The sequence below is a fragment of the Oncorhynchus mykiss genome, chromosome 8 (assembly GCF_057628025.1).
Source record: "Oncorhynchus mykiss isolate SJ-2025 chromosome 8, ASM5762802v1, whole genome shotgun sequence".
In the NCBI taxonomy this organism is placed as follows: domain Eukaryota; kingdom Metazoa; phylum Chordata; class Actinopteri; order Salmoniformes; family Salmonidae; genus Oncorhynchus; species Oncorhynchus mykiss.
Genome location: NC_143029.1, coordinates 45577734 through 45600724, shown reverse-complemented (window position 1 = coordinate 45600724; position 22991 = coordinate 45577734). Strand labels below are relative to the sequence as shown.

General features: G+C 41.6%; 1 protein-coding gene and 1 long non-coding RNA gene across 4 annotated transcripts in view; one reads left to right on the top strand and one right to left on the bottom strand.

Annotated features, from left to right (window-relative positions):
- LOC149981663 (uncharacterized) overlaps positions 1 to 22991 on the bottom strand; it is a 190775-nt gene that overhangs the window by 30959 nt on the left and 136825 nt on the right. The window lies entirely within an intron of this gene.
- The window catches only part of efr3a (EFR3 homolog A (S. cerevisiae)), a 255814-nt gene continuing 235333 nt past the window's right edge, over positions 2511 to 22991 (top strand). The window contains exons 1-2 of one of the 2 annotated variants that reach the window (XM_021612601.3): positions 2511 to 2743; positions 3049 to 3166. In XM_021612601.3, coding sequence (XP_021468276.1) covers positions 3157 to 3166 — 10 coding nt within the window. In that variant the 5' untranslated portion in view covers positions 2511 to 2743; positions 3049 to 3156. The remainder of the gene's footprint in view (positions 2744 to 3048; positions 3167 to 22991) is intronic. The other variant, XM_021612602.3, reaches the window with a different exon arrangement.

Sequence of the window (22991 nt, the reverse complement as noted above, 5' to 3'; positions counted from 1 at the left end):
GAGTGGACTGGTGGGCATGGTTCGGGAGAAGATGCGGGAAGAGAACTGTGCAGGTGAGCTAACTGTTTACCACTGCATCATACATCAGGAAGCACTGTGTGCCAAAGCCCTAAAGATGGAACATGTTATGACCACAGTAACACAGGTAGTTAACTTTATAAGAGCCAAAGGTCTAAATCACCGCCAGTTTAAATCTTTTCTGGAGGAGTGTGGTTCGGAATACGCAGACGTGCCGTATCACACAGAGGTGAGATGGCTAAGCAGAGGAAAAGTACTGAACAGATGTTTCGAGCTGCGTGAGGAAATATGTAAATTCCTGGAAACCAAAGGGAAGGATACAGCAGAGCTCCGGGAGCAAAAGTTCCTGTGTGAGCTGGCCTTTCTCTGTGACATCTCGAGCCATCTCGATGCGCTGAACCTGCAGCTTCAGGGGCGGGGGCGCATCATCACAGACATGTACGCTGCAGTGAGGGCCTTCAAAACTAAACTGTGCCTGTGGGAGAATCAGATGCTGCAAGGAAACCCTTGCCATTTTCCATGCTGCCAATCCATAAAAGCGCAGATCTCTACCGCCGTGTTCCCATGCGCACAGTTTGCTGAAAAACTCAGTGTTCTCGCCGCTGAGTTTAGCCGGCGATTTGCCGACTTCGATGCCCAGAAATGCAAGTTTGAACTGCTTAGTAATCCCTTCGCAGTTGATGTGGAAAATGCACCAACCAACATCCAAATGGAGCTGATTGAACTCCAGTGCAACGACACGCTGAAGTCAAAGTATGATGCTGTGGGCGCCGCACAGTTTCCACGGTTCATCCCTGACACAATGCCTCAGCTCCGCACCCAAGCTGCTCAGATGCTCTCCATGTTCGGCAGCACTTATCTATGCGAGCAACTTTTCTCCTCGATGAAGATGACCAAAACAACTCACAGGAGACGTCTGACTGATGAACATCTTCGCTCGATACTAAGGATTTCTTCAGCTCACAGCTTGAGCCCAGACATTGATGAACTAGCATCCAAGAAGAGATGCCAGGTATCTGGCTTGGGCACATCAGATTAGACCAGTGTGCAATAATTAACGTTTTCTTTATGCACTTTTTCTTGCTACAAGGCATGGGCTTGAATGGTTGATTGATTTATTATCATTTTATTTGTAAAATGATTAGCCAGTGGAAAAAGTTTATTTTGGTATTTAAATCAGAAGGCTGCAAATAGAAAAGAGGCATACAATTTTTATTTAAATTGTATTTATTTAATAAATGAATGCCATTGATGTGTTTTTTCATTTGAAATTCGATTTTGCATGTCTCCACTATTAAATTATATATTGTATGGTAATAAGCGATGCTTGTTCCATATTCAATGTTAAAGCAAAACTTGTTTGGGTCCATATTAAAAGGTTAATTTGTTCAATGTTGGCCCGTGACTTTGTTCAGGTTTTACATTTTGGCCCACTGGGTATTTGAGTTTGACACCCCTGGTGTAGAGGAAGGGGAAGAGACAGGTTAAATGATCATTTTAAAGCCTTGAGACAGTTGAGACATGTGTTGTGTCATTCAGAGGGTGAATGGGAAAGACAAAATATTTCAGTGCCCTTGAACGTGGTATGGTAGTAGGGTCCAGGTTTGTGTCAAGAACTGCAACACTGCTGGGTTTTTCATGCTCAACAGTTTCCGGTGTGTATCAAAAATGGTCCACCACCCAAAGGACATCCAGCCAATTTGACACAAATGGGGGAAGCATTGGAATCAACACAGGCCAGCATCCCGGTGGAACGATTTCGACACCTTGTAGAGTCCATGCCCCGACGAATTGAGGCTATGAGGGCAAAAGGAGGGGGGATGCAACTGAATAATTAGGAAGGTGTATGACAAGTAGTATGGCGCTGTGGCTCAGAGTATTGTTTCTGCATCCTATTTAAAATATTCTCATTGAATTTGGTGGGGGTTTTTCATATGTTCAGAGAAATTTGAATTTGAAGTTGTTAGGTTTATGTCCCATCCTACATCCTGATATCACCAGGTTCTGATCACTCGATACTATTTTTATTTTGTTTAATTTGTACATTTACAGTAACGTGTATGTGGATTGTTCTAAAATGTGGTAGATTCATGAAGAAATAGGATCATTTTGTCTGCTAGGATTGTATTGAGGCATGTCAGTTAGTCTGCTTTAACAGATGCTAGGGATGCCATCTGTGGGATAAAAGCTTTTAATCACAGATAAATCCATTGGATTGTGCAGCAAAGGCATTTAAGAGATTAAAAAGCAGTCCCTCTGGGAGACTTTCACACGCTTTACCATGCTGATTTACGACTTCACCACTTCATCGATAGGCTATCGTTTTTGTATATAAATTCACTTGGAGTAATACCAAAGAGCAGTGACCATTGCTTGTCTTTGGCAGGCTAAAATGACTGTCATGCATAAACATGGCTCCTGTATGAAAGTTTTGGTACTAGTGGGAGGGACTACTTTAGGTCACACTTCCTTATTGATTGGTTGGCATAAGCAAACGTGACAGTCCCCTTCAAATAATTGTCTGGTAAGAATAACTAACTTGCCAAATACCTATATTTCCCCCATTAAACAGAGAAATATGTAATACATTATATTGTTTAGGAGCGAAGAGGTGACATATCGCTTCAAGAGCGACTCCTACTTCCGTGTTGTCCCTCAATGTAAAGCAGTCCTATTACAGGAAGCTGTAGCCTAATCTGTGGGGGTTAATCCGCGTAGTTTACAGGTATTTAACCATTAAAACCTTCGAATGTTACATTGTATCGTTGAGCAACATACGTTAGAATCTATATCAATGTTCGTGACATTCGAATCCACCGAGTAATTATTATTATTTTTATATACATACATAGGTAGGTTGCGTTATAGTCTATCACAGTGCCATTTATGTAGGTGATGTTAAAACGTAGACTTTTGAATAAACCTTTAATTTAGTTTACACAACGTTTTAACGAATTCACGACTGAACTCGTTCATGATTTAATGTTAGTGTGCCCTTGATCGACCCTCTTTCAATGTAATTTGATGAAGTGAAGGAGCAGCGATTTCGGAGAATACGGACGATATAAACTACATGTAGCAAAACAGAAGATTCAATCGCTGCCCACGTCAGAGGAACTGCGGTACATTAGCGGAAGAATGCCAGCGGGTAAGCGAAGTGATTTGTTTTTGAAGGATGTTTTAAATTGAAAGGTTGTGGTACTTGTTATCAACAGCGGTACATTGACGAAGGGGGTCGCTTGTTCAACCCATAGCGTGTTTCACAATGAGTCATTTGTCCATCCAAAGGTGTTCAAAGCATGGTTTTGATGGAATTATCAGGGCCATCAACAATTGTTTAAAATCGAGCAGACATTTATTGGGTGCACAAGGAAATCGCTCTGTTGCGTCGTTTTGTGTGTCGCAACATTGTATGTTCACTCAACTCAAATATGAGAGATTCTATAGGCATTGGTGGAATTAGCCTTGTAGAAATGCAATTGTGGTGTTTGAATTAGTTGTCAGTACCTTGATTTGAAGACTACGTTTAGGACTGTGGGCAATATGACATAAAATAAAAAAGGTAAACACAAGGCCTGGTTTCTGCTTGACAGTGGATGTGTTTGCACGTTCTATGTCAAAGATTAAATGCTGGGTTCAATGTGTATCGCTGACGGGAAACGCACTTTTCACGCCATTTCGATAACGGTGACTTTTTCGTAGCAGGGTAGGAGCCTGCGGTTAGGGTTGGAGAAAATGCTCTCCTAACCTGCGACGAAAATCACTTTCTCGAAGTGGCTTGAAAATAATGTGGCCCTATAACTGAATTATGTTCAAATTTTTAAGGTAATTTCTGCAACCAGCGGGAACTTTGCCTTTTAATTGTCAATTGCGCTATACAGCGGATCGTCAGGCTACTGATTGAATAGAGCCCTAATTTGTCTGTAAACCACCCTAAATTATTTTCATATGCTTCACGATGACGCTATCTAAACAAATGCATATATTTTGAGCCAGTGTGTCTTTGAGTCTTAATCCGGAGCAGATATTTAAACGTTTTTGGAAAATGTGGTCACATAAATTGAGGGAGATATGAACGTAATTATGTTAACAAATTTAGCATCTGCACCGTTCTTCCAGTAAATGTGTTTTTGTGACATTCTGTGTACATTTTCGAAGTAGTCCTTGTGCATAAAAAGCGTATGATTTGTTGAATTTGAAATCAATGGTTTTTGTTTTGCGTAGATTTTGAAGTGAGAAATATGAGTCTCCGGGTCATTCTGTTACTGTGGAATTGCCCAGCTGTAACATGATACCCTCATACATTTATATTGCTTAGGCCAATCTATCAGTGGAATATGGCCTGTGTGTGTGTTAGAGCAGGGGTTTTCAACCTTTTCTTGCCCTGGCAAAGCGGCGACCCAGGGATGTTTGCAACCCCCCCCCCCCCCCCAAAAAAAAAAAAATTGTTCCAAACATTTTTTTAATGAAAATATTTGTAGACCGTTTCATTATGTTGACCTCACCACAGTTTATTGGAAGTGTAAACTCGATCATACCTTTCTAGCTTTCTTGGCAGCATAGGAAAAATGTTGCTGTTGTAAAGCAAATTTCTGCAATTCAACATTTTTCTATTGAGCTAAAGGACAATTGTTTAGTTTTATGGCTAATGTCCTGCAGTTCTATGCATTTTGCTATGGCTAATCTTGTGTTCCTCTGCTCAAACATAAAAACAAAATCAATGGGCATTTCTCCGGAATTTCAGATTCACCCTGACTGTCAAGATTTATTTGATTGTTAGTGCTCAAAGATGGTATAATACAAAAAGTGTGTGTGTATGATATATCCCCTGTCCAAAGTTTGGATACACCTACTCATTCAAGGGTTTTTCTTTAGTTTTACTATTTTCTACATTGTCCAATAATAGTGAAGATATTACAACTATGGAATCATGTAGTAACCAGAAAAGTGTTAAACAAATCAAAATATATTTGAGATTCTAAAAGTAGCCACCCTTTGCCTTGATGACAGCTTTGCACACTCTTGGCATTCTCTCAACCAGCATCACCTGGAATACTTTTCCAACAGTCTTGAAGGAGTTCCCACATATGCTGAGCACTTGTTGGCTGCTTTTCCTTCACTTTGCGGTCCAACTCACCTCAAGCCATCTCAATTGGTCAATGGTCATCTGTGAAACACAATCACATCTGGTTTGCGCTTAGTGGGACTATCATTTGTTTTTCAACGGGACAATTGACCCAAAACACACATACAGGCTGTGTAAGGGCTTTTTGACCAAGGAGAGTGATGGAGTGCTGCATCAGATGACCTGGCCTCCACAATTGACCCAAAACACACAGGTCATCTGGTCATCTGATGCAGCACTCCATCACTCTCCTTGGTAAAAAAGCCCTTACACAGCCTGTATGTGTGTTTTGGGTCAATTGTCCCGTTGAAAAACAAATGATAGTCCCACTAAGCGCAAACCAGATGTGATTGTGTTTCACTGCAGAATGCTGTGGTAGCCATGCTGGTTAAGTGTGCCTTGAACCCTAAATATATTAGACAGTGTCACCAGCAAAGCGCCATTAAACCGCCACCTCCATGCTTCACGGTGGGAACCACATGCGGAGATCATCCGTTCACCAACTCTGCGTTTCACAAAGACACAGCGGTTGGAACCAACAATTGCAAATTTGGACTCATCGGTCCAAAAGACAGATTTCCACTGGTCTAATGTCTATTGCATGTGTTTCTTTGCCCAAGCAAGTCTCTTCTTATTATTCGTGTCCTTTAGTAGTGGTTTCTTTGCAGCAATTCGACCATGAAGGCCTGATTCACAGTCTCCTCTGAACAGTTGATGTTGAGATGTGTCTGTTACTTGAACTCTGAAGCATTTATTTGGGCTGCAATTTTTGACTCTGGCAACTCTAATGAAAGTATCCTCTTTAAGCAGAGGTAACTCTGGGTCTTCCTTTCCTGTGGCGGTCCTCATGAGAGCCAGTTTCATCATAGCGCTTGATGGTTTTTGCGACTGCACTTGAAGAAACTTTCAAAGTTCTTGAATTTTTCCCAAATTGATTGACCTTCATGTCTTAAAGTAATGATGGACTGTAATTTCTCTGCTTATTTGAGCTGTTCTTGCCATAATATGGACTTGGTATTTTACCAAAACAGGGCTATCTTCTGTATACCACCCATACCTTGTCACAACACAACTGATTGCCTCAAAGGCATTAAGACATAAATAAATGAACTTTTAACAAGGCACATCTGTTAATTGAAATGCATTCCAGGTGAATGCCACATGAAGCTGGTTGAGAGAATGCCAAGAGTGTTCAAAGCTGTCAAGGCAAAGGGTGGCTACTTTGAAGAATCTCAAATATAAAATATTTAGACTTATGACTGGGGCTGTATATGTTGTGTATATGAGTTAGAACACAATCAGAAGATATATTTATCTGGTTTGGGTCATTTAAGTTGACACTGAAACTGAAAATTACCACTTAGACGCCCCGCCTAAGAAAAAAACCCTGTAATTAGCTCCAGTGCCTGTAATTTCCTCCATATTAAAGGGATGGTTTGAGATTTTGTCAATGAAGCCATTTATCTACTCATTAACACCTAAAGTGTTAAGCACCTCAATTAAGTAATTAGCTAAGACAAAACCGTTGCTATTATGTCCGCCAAGGCTTGACTGAAGCTGGGGGAGTTATTAAAGAAAAAAAAGAAAAGAAAAAAGGCTCAGCAGCACCGCAGTCTCAGCTGATTAGTGTAGTGCTGTACTTTTGTTTTGTGTCTTCCCATTGTTTCCCTGCACACCATTGTTCAGCTGAGAACTCCACATGTTCCCTGTTTTGAAGTGTAGGCCTAATTGTTCTCCACAGATGAAGGCCTTGTTTACACTGAAGACTGATGGAGATGACAAGTTGGATTGCTTTCTAACATTCCCTTGGGTGAAGTTGCCCTAGAGGGCCTGGACACTGTTCTTGAGTCGGTGTAGCATTTTCCCAACTGGTTAAATATGATCGACAAATTAGGCCCATTGAGTGCCCCCATTGTTGAAGGGAAGACCATGATCTGTTTACACACAATATTAATAATTGAGGTCGTGCAGTGTCTACTGGTTTTATCTTCTCACTGGTAGTCAATGAATCCATGAATTACAGGTCTTTCAATCATTGAATTTAAGGTCCTTAATTTGCCATCAAGTCCACACACATATCTGGGTTGTGACTGGTAGGGAAGAAACATTTTGAAATGGCGAGGTACTACCTGAACTTGTTAGATAAGTGACATTTTTATTTTACTTTAGCGTGCCTTACTGAACAGGATCCTGGTTTCCCAAGTGTAGGCCTAAATCCGTTTCAGATGTTTAGACAAATTCCAGACATACGCATGCGTCACCAGACTCAATTACCGGGATGGCTAACTCTGGAAATTCGTTCGGTCACCACTGAGTAATAAGGTAGATCTGCATTTTCATTTAAAGGTTCGAAAGGTGCGTGTTTTGGTGCCGCTAGGGAAGTTCAGACGGCTGGGTGATTACTTATCTTAAATTGCTTGTAAATATTGTATGTTTTTATTGCATTGGAATTGTAAATATTGTGTGCTTGGCTCCCTTGCAAAGGAGGCTTTGGTCTCAATGGGATTTCCCTGTTTCATTCCAAGTGCATTTATTTTTTATTTTTAACCTTTATTTAAACATAAGCAAACCAGCCTAAATGGGGAGGGACCTACCTAAATTTGTCAATTGTAATAAACTAATTTGTTTTCTGGTACAAAATGTTTTTCAACGTTGTACATTAAATGAATACACCCCATAGTAGTGTTGCACCTCTGGAAGACTGGTCACATTCAGTAGCACACAATGTGAGGGCACCAAAACCTCTCCAATCAGAGCAGTTTCTCCTATGTGTGCCTGCTGAATGCAACCCTGGTCAAGTTTTACAACTTTGAAATTAGTCAACTGATGTCGAAGCTTATTACACATGGAATTCAGCTATGTCTAGATGCATCCCAAAATGTAATGGCGGTTGCGTAAAATTGCAAAGTCAGTCGCCTTTTCTCCATTGTTATTTTTGTCTTTGTGTATAGAAAACTTAACACTGGCTTCTTTGCTAATTCAATGGAGTCGAGGGATGATGGGCCTTGCCAGATAATGGATTTGATATACATACACCCTGCTGTCTGTCTTTGAGATGCTAATTGTGAAACTCAAATGCATTAAAAAGGCAACTTACATATGGCTGCATTGTTTTGATCTACTATTAAGGAATTGGATGTTTGGTGGTACAGGCATATTAAGGATCGTTCCCCCTTTTTCGCAAACTGTAATTTGTATGCATCACCAAAGACTTGTTCGGTAAAGAAGGATTTGGCTTAAATATATATAAATACAATGCTTTTCCATCGCCTATGTCACGTATCTTTTTGGGAATGGAATTGTATGCTTAAGATTCCTTTTCCCTTTGTGAAATTTCCTGTTTTGGGGATTTTCACTTTTTAAAGTAGACCTATTTTTGTGTATGTGTGCGCACAGGTGTGTTTCATATTTCACTGGGTCTTTGTCATTATTTTTGCAGAGCGGATTGTTGAAGTAAACAGTAACATTATAACCCACTGCAAAGAGTTGTCCCTGGTCTGCCTCCTGCATTGTACTACACAGAGCACCAAGGATGCCAGGTGAAGCCAAGCATATAAGCACATTGTTAGTATGACCAGCTTGCAAAATCGGCAGTGAAATGTAAACGAACACTTTAGTTATTAAGCTAACACAAGTAGCTTGTGTGTTTGACATATTTAGCCTATTGGTGATGTTGGCATGGATAGCCCCAGGAAAGTAGGTTACATAGGCATGTACTTATTGCGTAAAGTATACATTTCCATAGTTTATCAGGGGATGAGAGCCCCCAAATACTTTGATACTAATGGTATAGGCTACTGCTAGCTGTCTGGGTGGGTAGGTGGCTAGCTAGCTGTCTGGTTGGGTAGGTGGCTAGCTAGCTGTCTGGTTGGGTAGGTAACTAGCTAGCTGTCTCGGTGGGTAGGTGGCTAGCTAGCTGTCTGGGTGGGTAGGTGGCTAGCTAGCTGTCTGGTTGGTTGGGTAGGTGGCTAGTTAGCTGTCTGGTTGGTTGGGTAGGTGGCTCAATCTTCCAGGGATTTGAGACTGGGACGGAGGTTCACCTTCCAGCAGGACAATGACCCTAAGCATACTGCTAAAGCAACACTTGAGTCGTTTAAGGGGGAAACATTTAAATGTCTTGGAATGGCCTAGTCAAAGCCCAGACCTCAATCCAATTGAGAATCTGTGGTATGACTTAAAGATTGCTGTACACCAGCGGAACCCATCCAACTTGATGGAGCTGGAGAAGTTTTGCCTTGAATAATGGGCAATATTCCCAGTGGCTAGATGTGTCAAGCGTATAGAGACATACCCCAAGAGACTTGCATCTGTAATTGCTGCAAAAGGTGGCTCGATAAAGTATTGTCTTTGGTTATAGTTATGCACACTCAAGTTTCTTTGTCTTATTTCTTGTTTGTTTCACAATAAAAAAAATTGCATCTTCAAAATCAAATGATACAACCCCCCCCCCCCCCCCCCCCAAAAAAAAAAAATCCACGTTGTAAAGCAACAAAATAGGAAAAATGCCAGGGGGGATGAATACTTTCGCAAGCCATTGTATGTGTCTGGGTAGTGGGTATGTAGGTAGCTGTGTTGCAATTTTACCACATGTTCTGTGGTAAAATGTAGGACTGGTGAACTAGCTATTGTTAGCTAGCTTCAACTGATGTTGTCTGGCTCTAGCTAGCTAGCTAATGTCTGAAGTTATTAGTGTAACAAACTAGACATCTTTCTCTGCCTGTTCTTTAGCTAGCTAATTTTCAGCTGACTGGTGTTAGTAACTAGCTATAGAGGCTAGCTGCTGGACTTTGTACAATCAAGCTAACATTAGCTAGCTACCTCGCTCAGTGTTTCTTAATCCTGGTCCTGGGGACCCAAATGGCTGCACATTTTTTGCTTTTTCCCTAGAACTACACAGCTGATTTGAATCAGCTGTGCAGTTCTAAGGCAAAAACTCTAATCCTGGTCCTATCTAATCAAAATGTTTTGTATTTATTGATTAACCCGAGTGGATCCCGGGTGACGCAGCGGTCTAAGGCACTGCTTCTCAGTGGTAAAGGCATCACTACAGACCCTGGTTCGATTCCAGGCTGTATCACAACCGGCCGTGATTGGTAGTCCCATAGGGCCGTCCAAGAAATACTCTTAAATCAATTGCTAACGACCCTGTTAAAGAAATCTGGTATGTGATTCTTGGTAACGGTCAGACGGCTCATTACAAGAGGCAGGGAGTATATTGTGTACCGCCAATCAAGTTGTTTCGCAAATCTTCATCGAGATTGGCTAAAATATGATGGTAGGGAGACTTGAATTAACACCGCGCTTCAACTAATGCCTATCATTGCATCTATAATAAATCCCCTGATGTCATATTATCAGTCTTTTAAATATTTTCTGGCAAACCAGCTTCACCACATGCACAGAGCATTGTTCAATACTAACTGTATGCCTTGGGTGTGTGCACTATAAAGGCATGCTACGCTCTCCTTTGCACTATAGGCTGAACAAGCTGCGATGTGCTGATCAAGTCCATACAGCTGTGACTCATTGGCTAATTAAGGGTATAATTGACCGCACAATTACATCAATGTGTTGCATAACCTGCATGTGTTGTACTGACTTATATTACAACAAATAATGTAATCACACCAGATGGTGTATTAAAGGGATAGTTCCCAATTTTACATTGCATCGGGTTTTTGGTCCAACATTTTTTTTATATCTGCATTGAACTATCCCTTAACTTTACAAGTTAGGATTCCTTGGGCTCTTTGCAATCACTGTTTTTCTCATTGTAAAATGCCCTTTCCTCAGTTATCTTCAATGTACATCTCTGGAAGAGAAACATCGAAGGGCTCTGGTAAAGGACTCTCTAACAATGCCACCAAGGACTCAAATCAGTGTCAGGCTGGGCTATTGTGCTGAATAGATGGGCATGGAAGTGCAGCTACTGCCTTTAGCCACCTGGGTCTGTTGTTAATTTGACACACACACCCAAGATGCCAAAATCTCTACTACTTCAAAACCGGACCGATCCCACGCAAGAGTAAATACTCTCAAATGGATGATTTAAAAACCTGCAGATCACCTAATTTGGCCAAATACCAGGTCCAAAACTAGCCAGTGAATATTGTCATTTCTAACCGCTTGCATAGTAATGGGACAGCCCTGCATCTTGTGTTTGTTTGAGCTACTGCACATTTGCAGCTACCCAATGAGGGCATACAGTAGGGAACTACCACCATAGCCACCCCGGCTAGGCTGCTGCTGCAGTGCTGCTATCTGCACCGTTCAGCACTTCTGCTGTTAGCAAGGAGAACCGAAGCACTGCAAGGTCAGAGCTGAGGCTCACAGGGAGAGAGGGGGGAAAAAGTCAGAGGTGTAGGTACCTGCCAGGTCTTATGCAAACCACCCCAGCTGATGAGATGGATTCGGAGAACGACTCTGGTAGGGTGTGTTAATTATTATGATTATTATTTTTAATATATATATATTTTTTTGTGCCTGGGGTGGGGTGTATGATGAAGTTGGGAGCAAGAGACCGGCTCTTGTTTGTGTACTTTTTGAAAGTGAAAATGCAGTAGCTGCAAATGCCCCTATCGATACGCCCGCTTTTGTAATCTGTTAGTAGTCCACTTTGTCATGAGTTCCAAATGGCAGCTTATTTCCTATGCAGTGCACTACTTTTAACCAGGACCCAAGGGATCTCCAGCTCTGGTCCTGGGAGAGCTATACTGGGTCTGTACTGGCTTTGGTTCCAGCCTAGTACTAAACCACTTGAGACAAGGTCCAAGACATTAATTATTTGAAATTGGTTATTTAAAGCTGGGGTTTAACACAAACCAGCACTCCTAGTAGCTCCCCAGGACCATATCCACCCTTCCGCTGTTCCAGTCTCGAACTTACCTCTTTCGGTTTTACATTATGTAAGCTTTTTCCATCATTGAACAACATTCTGTCATGGCGACTATTTTAGATGACGAATAAGATGTTTGGGACACAGCTTTCTAAACCTCTCCCCTTTTCACTATATGCATTCCCCATTCTACCCCTCCCGACTGACCAGTAAATCCAACTTCTTCTTTTCCTAGTCCCTTTGCTGATACACAGCAGGGACCATCCCCACGTTTAGCCACCTGATGTTTGGAAATAAAATATTAAATGATAGTGAACCACCAGGAAATTGAAATCAGTGTTTCTTATTGAACAATGTCATTATAAGCGCCTAGGTAGTCCCTTCCTGTGTCTGTCCATTTTCCTCAATTTGATGCCTTATGAACACAAACCAGCTATTTGAAGAAAAGAGAACACCTCTGTTTTTGTTTGACACCACATTGAATTACCCAGGTGTCCTTCTCCCTTGTGACTGGAGACGTGCAATTGGTTGCTGTGCTGCTGCGTTAAAACTGCTCTAAACCCGGAGGTCATCTGTTGTCTTTCATACTCAATTGCCCCCTAGACACACGCACCCTCACCAGCCAGACCGCTGCCAGACACACAAGCCCAATCCCTCAGTTATCTTGGTGAAGCCTATATTCTCGCTTCCTACCCCTCATGGTGCTCTCTGTCAACGGACTGTCCCCGGCCTGGGCCACAGCTTTTAAACCTGCTGCAACTCTACCAATGTCCTATACAGTGTATTCAGACCCCATGACTTTTCCCACATTTTAGTTATGTTACAACCTTTATTCTAAAATTGATGAGGAACATTTTTAAAACTATCTACACACAATAATAATGACAAAGCGATAAATAACGGGTTTTTAGAAATGTTTGGAAATTAAAATAAATAGATACCTTATTTACATAATTATTCAGACCCTTTGTTATAAGACTGGAAATTGAGCTATTTTGCATCCTGTTTCCATTGATAGTCCTTGATGTTTCTACAACTTGATTGGAGACACCTGTGGTAATTTCAATTGATTGGACATGATTTGGAAAGGCACCCATCTGTTTATATAAGGTCCCACAGTTGACAGTGCAAAGACCAAGCCATGAGGTCGATGGAATTTTCCATAGAGCTTCGAGACAGGATTGTTTTGAGGCACAGATCTGGGGAAGGGTAACACAAAATGTCCCCAAGAACACAGTGGCCTCCATCATTCTTAAATGGAAGATGTTTGGAACCAACAAGACTCTTCCTAGAGCTGGCTGACTGGCCAAACTGAGTAATCGGGGGAGACGGGCCTTGGTCAGGGAGGTGACTAAGAACCCGATGGTTACTCTGACAGAGCTCCAGAGTTCCTTTGTGGAGATGGGAGAACCTTCCAGAAGGACAACCTTCTCTGCAGCACTCCACCAATCAGGCCTTTCTAGTATTGTGGCCAGATGGTAGCCACTCCACAGTAAAAGGCACATGACTGCCCTCTTGGAGTTTGCCAAAAGGCAACTAAAGGACTCAAACCATGAGAAATTAGATTTTCTGGTCTGATTGCCAAGTGTCACGTCTGGAGGGAACCTGGCACCATCCCTACAGTGAAGCATGGTGGTGGCAGCATCATGCTGTGGGGATATTTTTCAGCAGCAGGGACTGGAAGACTCGTCAGGATCGAGGAAAAGATGAATGGAGCAAAGTACAGAGATCCTTGATTAAAACCTGCTCAGGACCTCAGACTGGGGTGAAGGTTCACCTTCCAACAGGACCACGACCCTAAGCACACAGCCAAGAGAATGCAGGACTGGCTTCAGGAAAAGTCTATGAATGTCCTTGAGTGGCCCATACAGAGCCTGGACTTGAACCCAATCAAACACCTGAAAATAGCTTTGCAGAGACGTTCCCCATCTAATCTGACAGAGTTTGAGAGAGACTGTAAAGAAAAAAAAATACATTATAATGAATATAAGTGTAGATATGACAGCAAAAATAGTCAATTGTCAGCTTGTGCTTGTGTGCATAGTCACGCAATTGCATGAGTTGGATTAAATGTAGTTGTTATCCCTTGTCCTTAACAGTTGACACTATTTCTAACTTAACCTTGCTTGACACACTTCTACATACATTTTGTTTGCTTGTAGTCCATAATAATCTCTGTTTTTCCTCTGTGTCACATTGTCTTGTCATTCTTCAGAACCTTTGCACCACAATGCAGGTGCCTTATTGGAGGATAGAATTCCCGCATCTCTTTGTTCATGGAGCCTGCCAGAATTGTTTTCTTTGCAATCAACTTGTTTGCCAATGACCGCGAAGTGAAGAAATTGTACATGGTGACATTTCTCCCCTTCCCAATGTAAGGTTCCACAAGTCTCATCACCACATTCTCCAACACTCGTTTGCTCACCTGCTGTCCGATGTGGATATTCTTCCAGATATTGACAGCTGTGCAGCATGTACAATTATGCACGCTCTGTGTAGCCTACTCCAAGTGGGTCAGAGTAGACTGATAAGACTGCTTTGATTTGGTGAACTGATATAGGTAACATACCATTTTAAGATTAAGCATATAATTACAATGGATACAATAGAATGGCCCACCCTGTTCTTCATTCACAATTGGTGATTACATTAGGCATCGTTCGCTTCCCCTTGTTCTTCAACTCAACCATTCTCCCCATACTTTTCTGAATTGATCTGTTATTTCCTTATAGTATATGTTCACATTCGTGGCATATGTCGAGGTGATTATCAGCTGGGCACTGCACTGTCAGAAGGAGCGGACCGTGCTGTTGGGGGACGGCAACGGAGGAAAACCCAAAAATGACATGCCTTCCTAAAATTCCAGTTCTGTTTGTGATATTAAGATTCTGACAACGGCTGTGTGTTTTAAATAGACTTATTTAGGAAAAGTGAAGGACGGAGAGGGGGGGGGGTCTAGTGTTAATTATGTATATTTTGAAATTGTAGTTTGGGGGGGTAGATGGCCGCCAGTAGTGGATCAATTAGGCCTTGTGTATGTCTGTAAAATGTGACCCTATACCCTACATAGTGCACTACTTTTGACCAGTGCCCTAGGCCTTGGTCAAAGGTAGTGTACCATATAAGGAATAGTGGTCGAGGCAGCACAGCACTTTGCTATGAAGGCTTTAGGTTTATGGCTATGTGGAATCCACTGAGTGATGACTTTGCATAATTCACAGCGTGCATGATTATGGAGACTGTCTGGATGATGATGATACATATTCATATATCAAATTTACATATACCCCCCCCCCCCCCCCCGTTCTTAACCGTAACAGGCTAAGCCATGTCACACATACCTTCTGACTTTTGGGAGGGGGGGGTGGGTCAATTGAGTAAATTGCTAATCTATATTGTATTGCATTTCCTACAGCAATGGAATATAATTATTTTAGCTGTAACCTTTCTGCAACGCATGCCACACCAACACCCTCAACAATAGTTGGGTCTTTGCAGGATCCATTTTGATATGGACCTTGATATAATAAAGTTGCGCATAAATCATCTCTAAGGATGCATTGGCAGATTTTTGGATTGTGCAGTTTAATTTAAACTGACAAAAAAATGCAGACTTTTAAGCTGAAGTTGCCTATATTGAGTAAAATAAACCTTTTGTGATTCTTGTATTCTGCCATTCTTGGAAATGAATCAAGAAAGGAGATGAGTAGTGCATTTGTCCCAGGAAAAATATGAAGGTCAGTAGTCCATGGAAAATGATCTTTACAATAGGATTCATTGGCTAGACCTAATAATTTGATTAATGCAGTTGCTGGCACGTCAAGTAGATTAATAATACAGATTCATTTCACTTCAGAGGCAGTAATTGTTTTCTATCAGGCTTGGTAAAAAAATGACAGTAATTTACTGTTTATATGGATGTATACTCAATTGTGAAAGTTATATACCATCACTTCTCTGATTATACAAGCGTTTACTGCTGTTTCCTTTTGTTTTCTTGTTTGGTTCCTAATGAGCACACCCCTGGTGTGAAGATTGAACATGGTGCACCATGGGATAGGTTCTTCAGATGATAGCAGAACTCACAATGATTCTGGGATCTGAACTATACTGAACAAAAATATTAGTGAAAAAAAAAGCTTATTCAATTGAAATATATTAATTAGGCCCTAATCTATGGATTTCACATGACTGGGCAGGGGTGGAGTCACGCCCAGCCAATCGTGTGGCTGGTCTCTGATGATCCCGCCGGTGAAGCCAGTTGTGGAGGTCCTGGGCTGGTGTGGTTACACGTGGTCTGTAGTTATGAGGCACGTTGGACGTACTGCCAAATTCTCTAAAACAACGTTGGAGGCGGCATATGGTAAATTATCTGGCAACAGCTCTGGTGGACATTCCTGCAGCCAGCATGCCAATTGCATGCTTCCTCAACTTGAGAGATCTGTGGCATTGTATTTTATTGCCCCATCACAAGGTGCACCTGTGTAATGGTCATGCTGTTTAATCAGTTTAGTGATATGCCACACATGTCAGGTTGTTGAATTATCTTGGCAAAGGAGAAATGCTCACTAACAGGGATGTAAAGACATTTGTGCACAACATTTGAGAGGAGTAAGCTTTTTATGCATCTGGAACATTTATGGGATCTTTTATTTCAGCTCATGAAACATGGGGCCATATTTTTGTTAACTATAGTTCCTGTACTTCCCTCCAACCCCCTCCTGAAACACTCAACCAAGCAAACTGACTTTGATTTTTGAAGTCATATAGCGTTAGTTTCCTGTTTTTTTGCTTGGCACAACCTATGGCTCTCCAAAACTAGGCTTTCTTAACCCCAACAGCTGTGAACCAATTGACAGACACACTGTACGTTTTTATGAGGACAGCACCATGACATGTTACCTATTCACAGGATAGCTGTAAAACCATAAAGCCCATTCATTATCGTCTATATAGGGGTTTACATAGCAGGAGGTTCTGCCCCCCCCCCCCCCCCCCCCCCCCCCCGGTTGCTCTAGTTCAACAGGTTGCGGCCTATTCCCAGAGAAAATCTCTAATCTGCCTTATCTCACCAATTGAGATTTCCTTGCTGATCCATCAAGGAATTTCTCAACCATAATCTTTAAGTTGCGGTCTGATTTATAGTGGAGAGCATTAGATGAGAAGGGGGTGGTTAACTGAAAGTTGGTTTAAGTCCATGGCACATTCACTGATTTAACCGCCTGGGGTTTTTGGGTAATGGGACTTTATGGCCTTTGCAACTGGTTGAGGGTTGATTTTGTTGTTATGTCCTGTAACCAGGCAGATTTGCACAGGGGAAAGGGAGAGCTGAGCTGAAATTGCCTGGTTTTGATGGACATCATGATGAACTTCTCCCTTGGTGGTTGGAACAGATGTATTTTCAGCACAACACGCGTTTCATAAAGTAAACGTATGCCTGAATACCATGTCTGCTAGTGGGCAGACTACTAGTGCTATAGGATGATCTAGGTCTGTGTTCATTAGGGCAAGCAACGGAAAATGAAAAATGTTTCTTATTGGTAGTACCTTCCTGTTTCAGTCAGTTTTTATTCTGTTTGTTGACTAATGAACACAACCAAAAAAGCAACTACCAAATAATTAGACAGCACACAATGTTGTACATTTTCTTGCGGTCTTTTCATTTTTAGAATATGTGGCTGGCTGAGAAAAGGCAAACAGGTTTTTGAAGCTCACAGTATGGTGCCAAACACTCATTTTATTTCTGTCTCAACCCTCCCCCTTCATGATCAGACAAGAAGTTGAAGGGCTGTGTGTGACACCAAATGGAGGCCATCATTGCTGGTGTATTGGTCCCCTAAATGCAGCGTTGATGTTGAAAGATTGTAGAAAGAGGTCACTGCCAGATTACCGAGCTTTTAAAGATATGGTAGTTGTAATTTACAGCCTCGTGTCTTCTTGGGTATGACGCAACAAGCTTGGCACACCTGTATTTGGGGAGCTTCTTCCATTCTTCTTTGCAGATCCTCTCAAGCTCTGTCAGGTTGGAAGGGAGCATCGCTAACTATTTTCAGGTCTCTCCAGAGATGTTTCTTATTGGTAGTACCGTCCTGTTTCAGTCAGTTTTTCTTCCGTATGTTGTGGCTGTGCCGCTCAAGGACATTCCGAGATTTGTCCGGAAGTCACACCTGCATTGTCTTGGCTGTGTGCTTAGGGTCGTTGTCCTGTTGGAAGGTGAACCTTCGCCCCAGGTCCTGAGCGCTCTGGAGTAGGTTTTCATCAAGGATCTCTCTGTACCTTGCTCCGTTCACCTTTCCCTCGATCCTGACTAGTCTCCCAGTCCTTGCCGCTGAAAAACATCCCCGCAGCATGATGCTGCCACAACCATGCTTCACTGTAGGGATGGTGCAAGGTTTCCTCCTAGATGTGACACTTGGCATTCAGGATGAAAAATTAACTTGGTTTTTATCAGACCAGAGAATCTTGTGTAGGTTTTTTTTTTTTTTTTTGTTAAATGCCAAGCTTGTTGTCATGTGGTTCCATCTGGCCACTCTACCAGAAAGTCTTTATTGGTGGAGTACTGCAGAGATGGTTGTCCTTCTGGAAGGTTCTCCCATCTCCACAGAGGAACTCTGGAGCTCTGTCAGAGTCACCATCGGGTTCTTTGTCAGCTGCCTGACCAAGGCCCTTCTCCCCCGATTGCTCAGTTTGGTCGGGTGGCCAGCTCTAGGAAGAATCTCGGTGGTTCCAAACATCTTCCAATTAAGAATGGTGGAGGCCACTGTGTTCTTGGGGACCCGCATTGCTGCAGACAATTTTTTGGTACCCTTCTCCAGACCTGTGCTTCGACACAATCCTGTCTTGGAACTCTACGGATATTTCCTTCGACCTCATGGCTTGGTTTTTGCTCTGACATGCACTGTCAAATGAGGGACCTTTTATATAGACAGGTGAATTTACCACTGCTGGACTCTAAGTTGTAGAAACATCTCAAGGATGATGAATGGAAATAGGCTGCACCTGATCTCAATTTTGAGTCTCATAGCAAAGGGTCTGAATAACAAAGGGTCTGAAAACAGGTTTCTAAAAACCTGTTTTCACTTTGTAATTATGGGGTATTGTGTGTAGATTGAGAAACTATAAATGCAATCTATTTTATAATAAGGCTGTATGTAAACGTAACAAAATTGGAAAAGGGGAAGGGGTCTGAATACTTTAGAAAATTACCTTTGCTTTGAAATATTCGCATTCATCGCGCCAAATCGGAGGGATCCAGCACTCATCTGACATTCTAGCGTGATCTCAAGCGTGCCACAACAACTATCTCGCTGGAAACTTATTCCCAGAGGAAATGGGATTGTCGCCATGCTGGAGGGAGCACCAATTGGTGTTAGTATATGTTACACTTGTGCTGGCTTGTCCACCTCCTTAATTGGAAGGTTTCACTTGTGCTAGCCCAGCTGGTTTATGCCCTGCTGGCCTGGGCTTCAGTTGGTTCTTCTGAGATGTTGAGAGAGTAACACCTTTTTGTTAGCTCTCGCTATTTAAGTACTGAAACAAAGCCTTTTATGTGTGTTTTCCCTGTTTTTTTTGTTTTGCTCCACATTCAATTTACTCTCCAATTTATTTCCTAAATTGATGTGGTGTTTTCATTTTCCCTTCCCTTGACAAATTTAGTGGACATCCCATGTTGCAACATTTCCTAGTTGCTCAACAACCTTCAGTGGAGAACCACATGGGTGCCTTTCAGAACTCCTTTTTGAACCCTCTCTGTTTTTGTTCTCAAAGTGATTTTCCTTTGAGTGACATTTTGAGTTTGTCTTGTGGGACATAATCTCTTCACTCAAGTGAGAGTGCAGCTGTGTTATTTTATGATAACAAGCAGGTAAATTTTTATTCTGTCGCACCAACAAAATGTCTCAAATTTGGTCTCTGTAGCTAGGTTTCAATCCAATTGGCAACAGATTTTCATGTGAATATTACAAATCTGTATTAAAACAATATGCACGTTTTCACACCAGAGATGTTTCCATCAAACTAACTTGATAAAAGGCTATGCGTGATGAGGTAGTGCACAAAAATAACTTGTGGTTCAATTCCCAAGTACTGAATAGTTAAATGGGTTTCTATTGCATTTTCAAATCTACTGATGGTTTTGTCTGTAAGAATGTTTTGTTCTATATAGCAAATGTTCCCACTCTGGTCTTGGCACTTGCACTCTTGCCAACAGCTTGTAGATAGTGTTGATATAGCCTACAGTACATACAGTACATTTATTATGGATAAAAGAGCAAGATTATTTCTCCAACGGCAGTCAAGCATCGATCATAATGTTATTGGAAAGGAGCATCAAGCTCATCACCATGCACTTTCACCACCCTGGGTTCTTCAACTTCACAAAGAAAAAGGGTTTTGACATCCACCAGTTTTAGGTGGTAAACATTTTAAACAAAAAATGATGGACCTTTGTCTGCCATGGTTGTGCACTTTATCAGAGATGACATGCTGCTGTACCAAAAGCAATTAACTACAGCAACTTCAGAAAGTATTCACACCTCTTTTCTACATTGTTGTTATAAAATGGTTTTAATTGTCATTTTTTTGTCAACAATCTACCTTTAATACTCTGTCAAAGTGGAAGAAAAATATATCTTGATTATATAAGTAACCACAAATCTCAAATGTGGACTCATCAGACCAAAGGACACATTTCCACCAGGTTAATGTTCATTGCTCGTGTTTCTTGGCCCAAGCAATTCTCTTCTTCTTATTGGTGTCCTTTAGTAGTGGTTTCTTTGCAGCAAGTTGACCATGAAGGCCTGATTCACTCACTCTCCTCTGAACAGTTGATGTTGAGATGTGTCTGTTACTTGAATTCTGTGAAGCATTTATTTGGGCGGCAATTTCTGAGGCTGATAACTTCAATGAACATATCCTCTGCAGCAGAGGTAACTCTGGGTCTTCCTTTCCTGTGGGTCTTCATTCCTTTGCTTATTTGAGCTGTTCTTGCCATAATATGCACCTATTTGGTAAAAGACGGTCTTCTGTATACCAACTCTTCCTTGTCACAACATAACTGATTGGCTCAAACGCATTAAGAAGGAAGTAAATTCCACAATTTTGACTTTTAACGAGGCACACCTGTTAATTGAAATACATTCCAGGTGACTCATGAAGCTGGTTGAGAGAATGCTAAGTGTGTGCAAAGCTGTCATCAAGGCAAAGGGTGGCTATTTGAAGAATCTCATAAAATATATTTTTATTTGTTTGACACTTTTTGGTTACTACATGATTCCATATGTGTTATTTCATGATTTCTTCACTATTCTACAATGTAGAATAATATGTAATTTAAAAAAAAATGAATGATTAGTTGTGTCTGAACTTTTGACAATTACTGTATTTCACAAACAAACTTTACACCCCTGTCTAAGTATTTTGTTCTGTCGACCATATAGGAAGGTTTTCAGACAATTATACTTTTTCTGTCATGATTATTTATTTAAAAATAATAATCTTGACAGGTACTTGGTTGGATGGAAACCTGGTTTAATATTGATCATTTCTAGACCTTAAAGCTGTCGTTATGTTCTTTAAGTGCACAAAGCTCACGTCTTCTGAAGTCCATTTTAGTGCTGTGTAATATGCTTGACCACACGCTTCAATAAGCAGTTTCTGTATTGGTGTATTGTCAGATCCTATCCACATTGCAGCCTGGTTCCAGGTAGCCTAGCGTTAGGCCAGTAAGCGAAAGTTTCCAGGTTTGAATCCCCAAGCCGGCAAGGTGGAAAAATCTATCGTTCAGCCCTTGAACAAGGCAATTAACCCCCCAACAACATCTGCTCCCCGGGCGCCGACGATGTGGACGTCGATTTAAGGCAGACCCCTGCACCTCTGATTCAGAGGGGTTGGGTTAAATGCCGAAGACGCATTTAGTTTGAATGCATTGTGGTGCAACTGGCTAGGTATCCCCTTTCCCTATGGCATGTCAATGAGTGACAAGGAGTTGGCATGATTGGCACTCCAGCTAATCACTGTGCTGTAGAGAGGAAAGTAAGTATTGTTCATGAAGAAATCACACCATATAACCTCTGCAATGTAAAATAGCTTAGAACTTTTGAGACCGCTATATCTGCCAAATTAAAATGTACCAGCCCTTTGAAGTTAATGCTGCCAGACCAGGTTGTTGCGAGACACTCCTCTGGGACACTGTTGTTTAAACCTGCCTTTGGCCCGAGAGTGTGCTTGCCTGTATAGGCGGGTGATTGATGCCCTTTTTGGGCTCTTTAGAGATTCATAGTCTGTAGGTGGAATGTGGGAGAGGGCCTTTTTTATATTGGGCTCATTTGTCACTTGGCAGCAACCCACTCCCCCCCCCCCCCCCCTCCACCCTCGTTCTTTTCTTCCCTCCTCTCACTGGCGTTGTTCTCTCCCTTGCAGTGCCTGTAATTCCGCCCGAGATGGATGGGACAGGGTCACAATCATTCCCAGCACCTTGATGGATCCTGGCCTTGTTGTTTTCCACCTTCGTCATTTTGTTTTGCGCATGGCTTTTCTGCCCCTCGGTACTCAAAGTGATATGAAATGGTAGAGAAAAGGACTGGGCTGCTTCTCTTAATGCGTCTGAATTCTTGAGGAATACATTTAGGTCATTTTGTTTGTAGTTCACTGAACATATTTTCAATATACTGTTGTTTTTGGTTGCACTTTCTGTAAGCCACCTGGCTTTCAATTCACTATAGGTATTTATGCATTTAAATAGTCTCTGTATAAATGAGCCATTATCAATGCTTATACAGCATGTTAAATGCATATGACCACCTTTGTCCTATCAAAATGAAGAGTGAGCTGTTATGAATGCTTATAGCAAGTCTGGTGCGCTATGCAAATTATAACAGGTACTTTAAGTGCATTTGTAATGCATTGTAAACAGGTGGACCATCAAGTGTTACCAAAAATATCGTAGTTCTACACAGATTTATTCCCTGAACTATAATCTGTTGTTTTTAATTAGCAAAACAGACATTTAGCTGA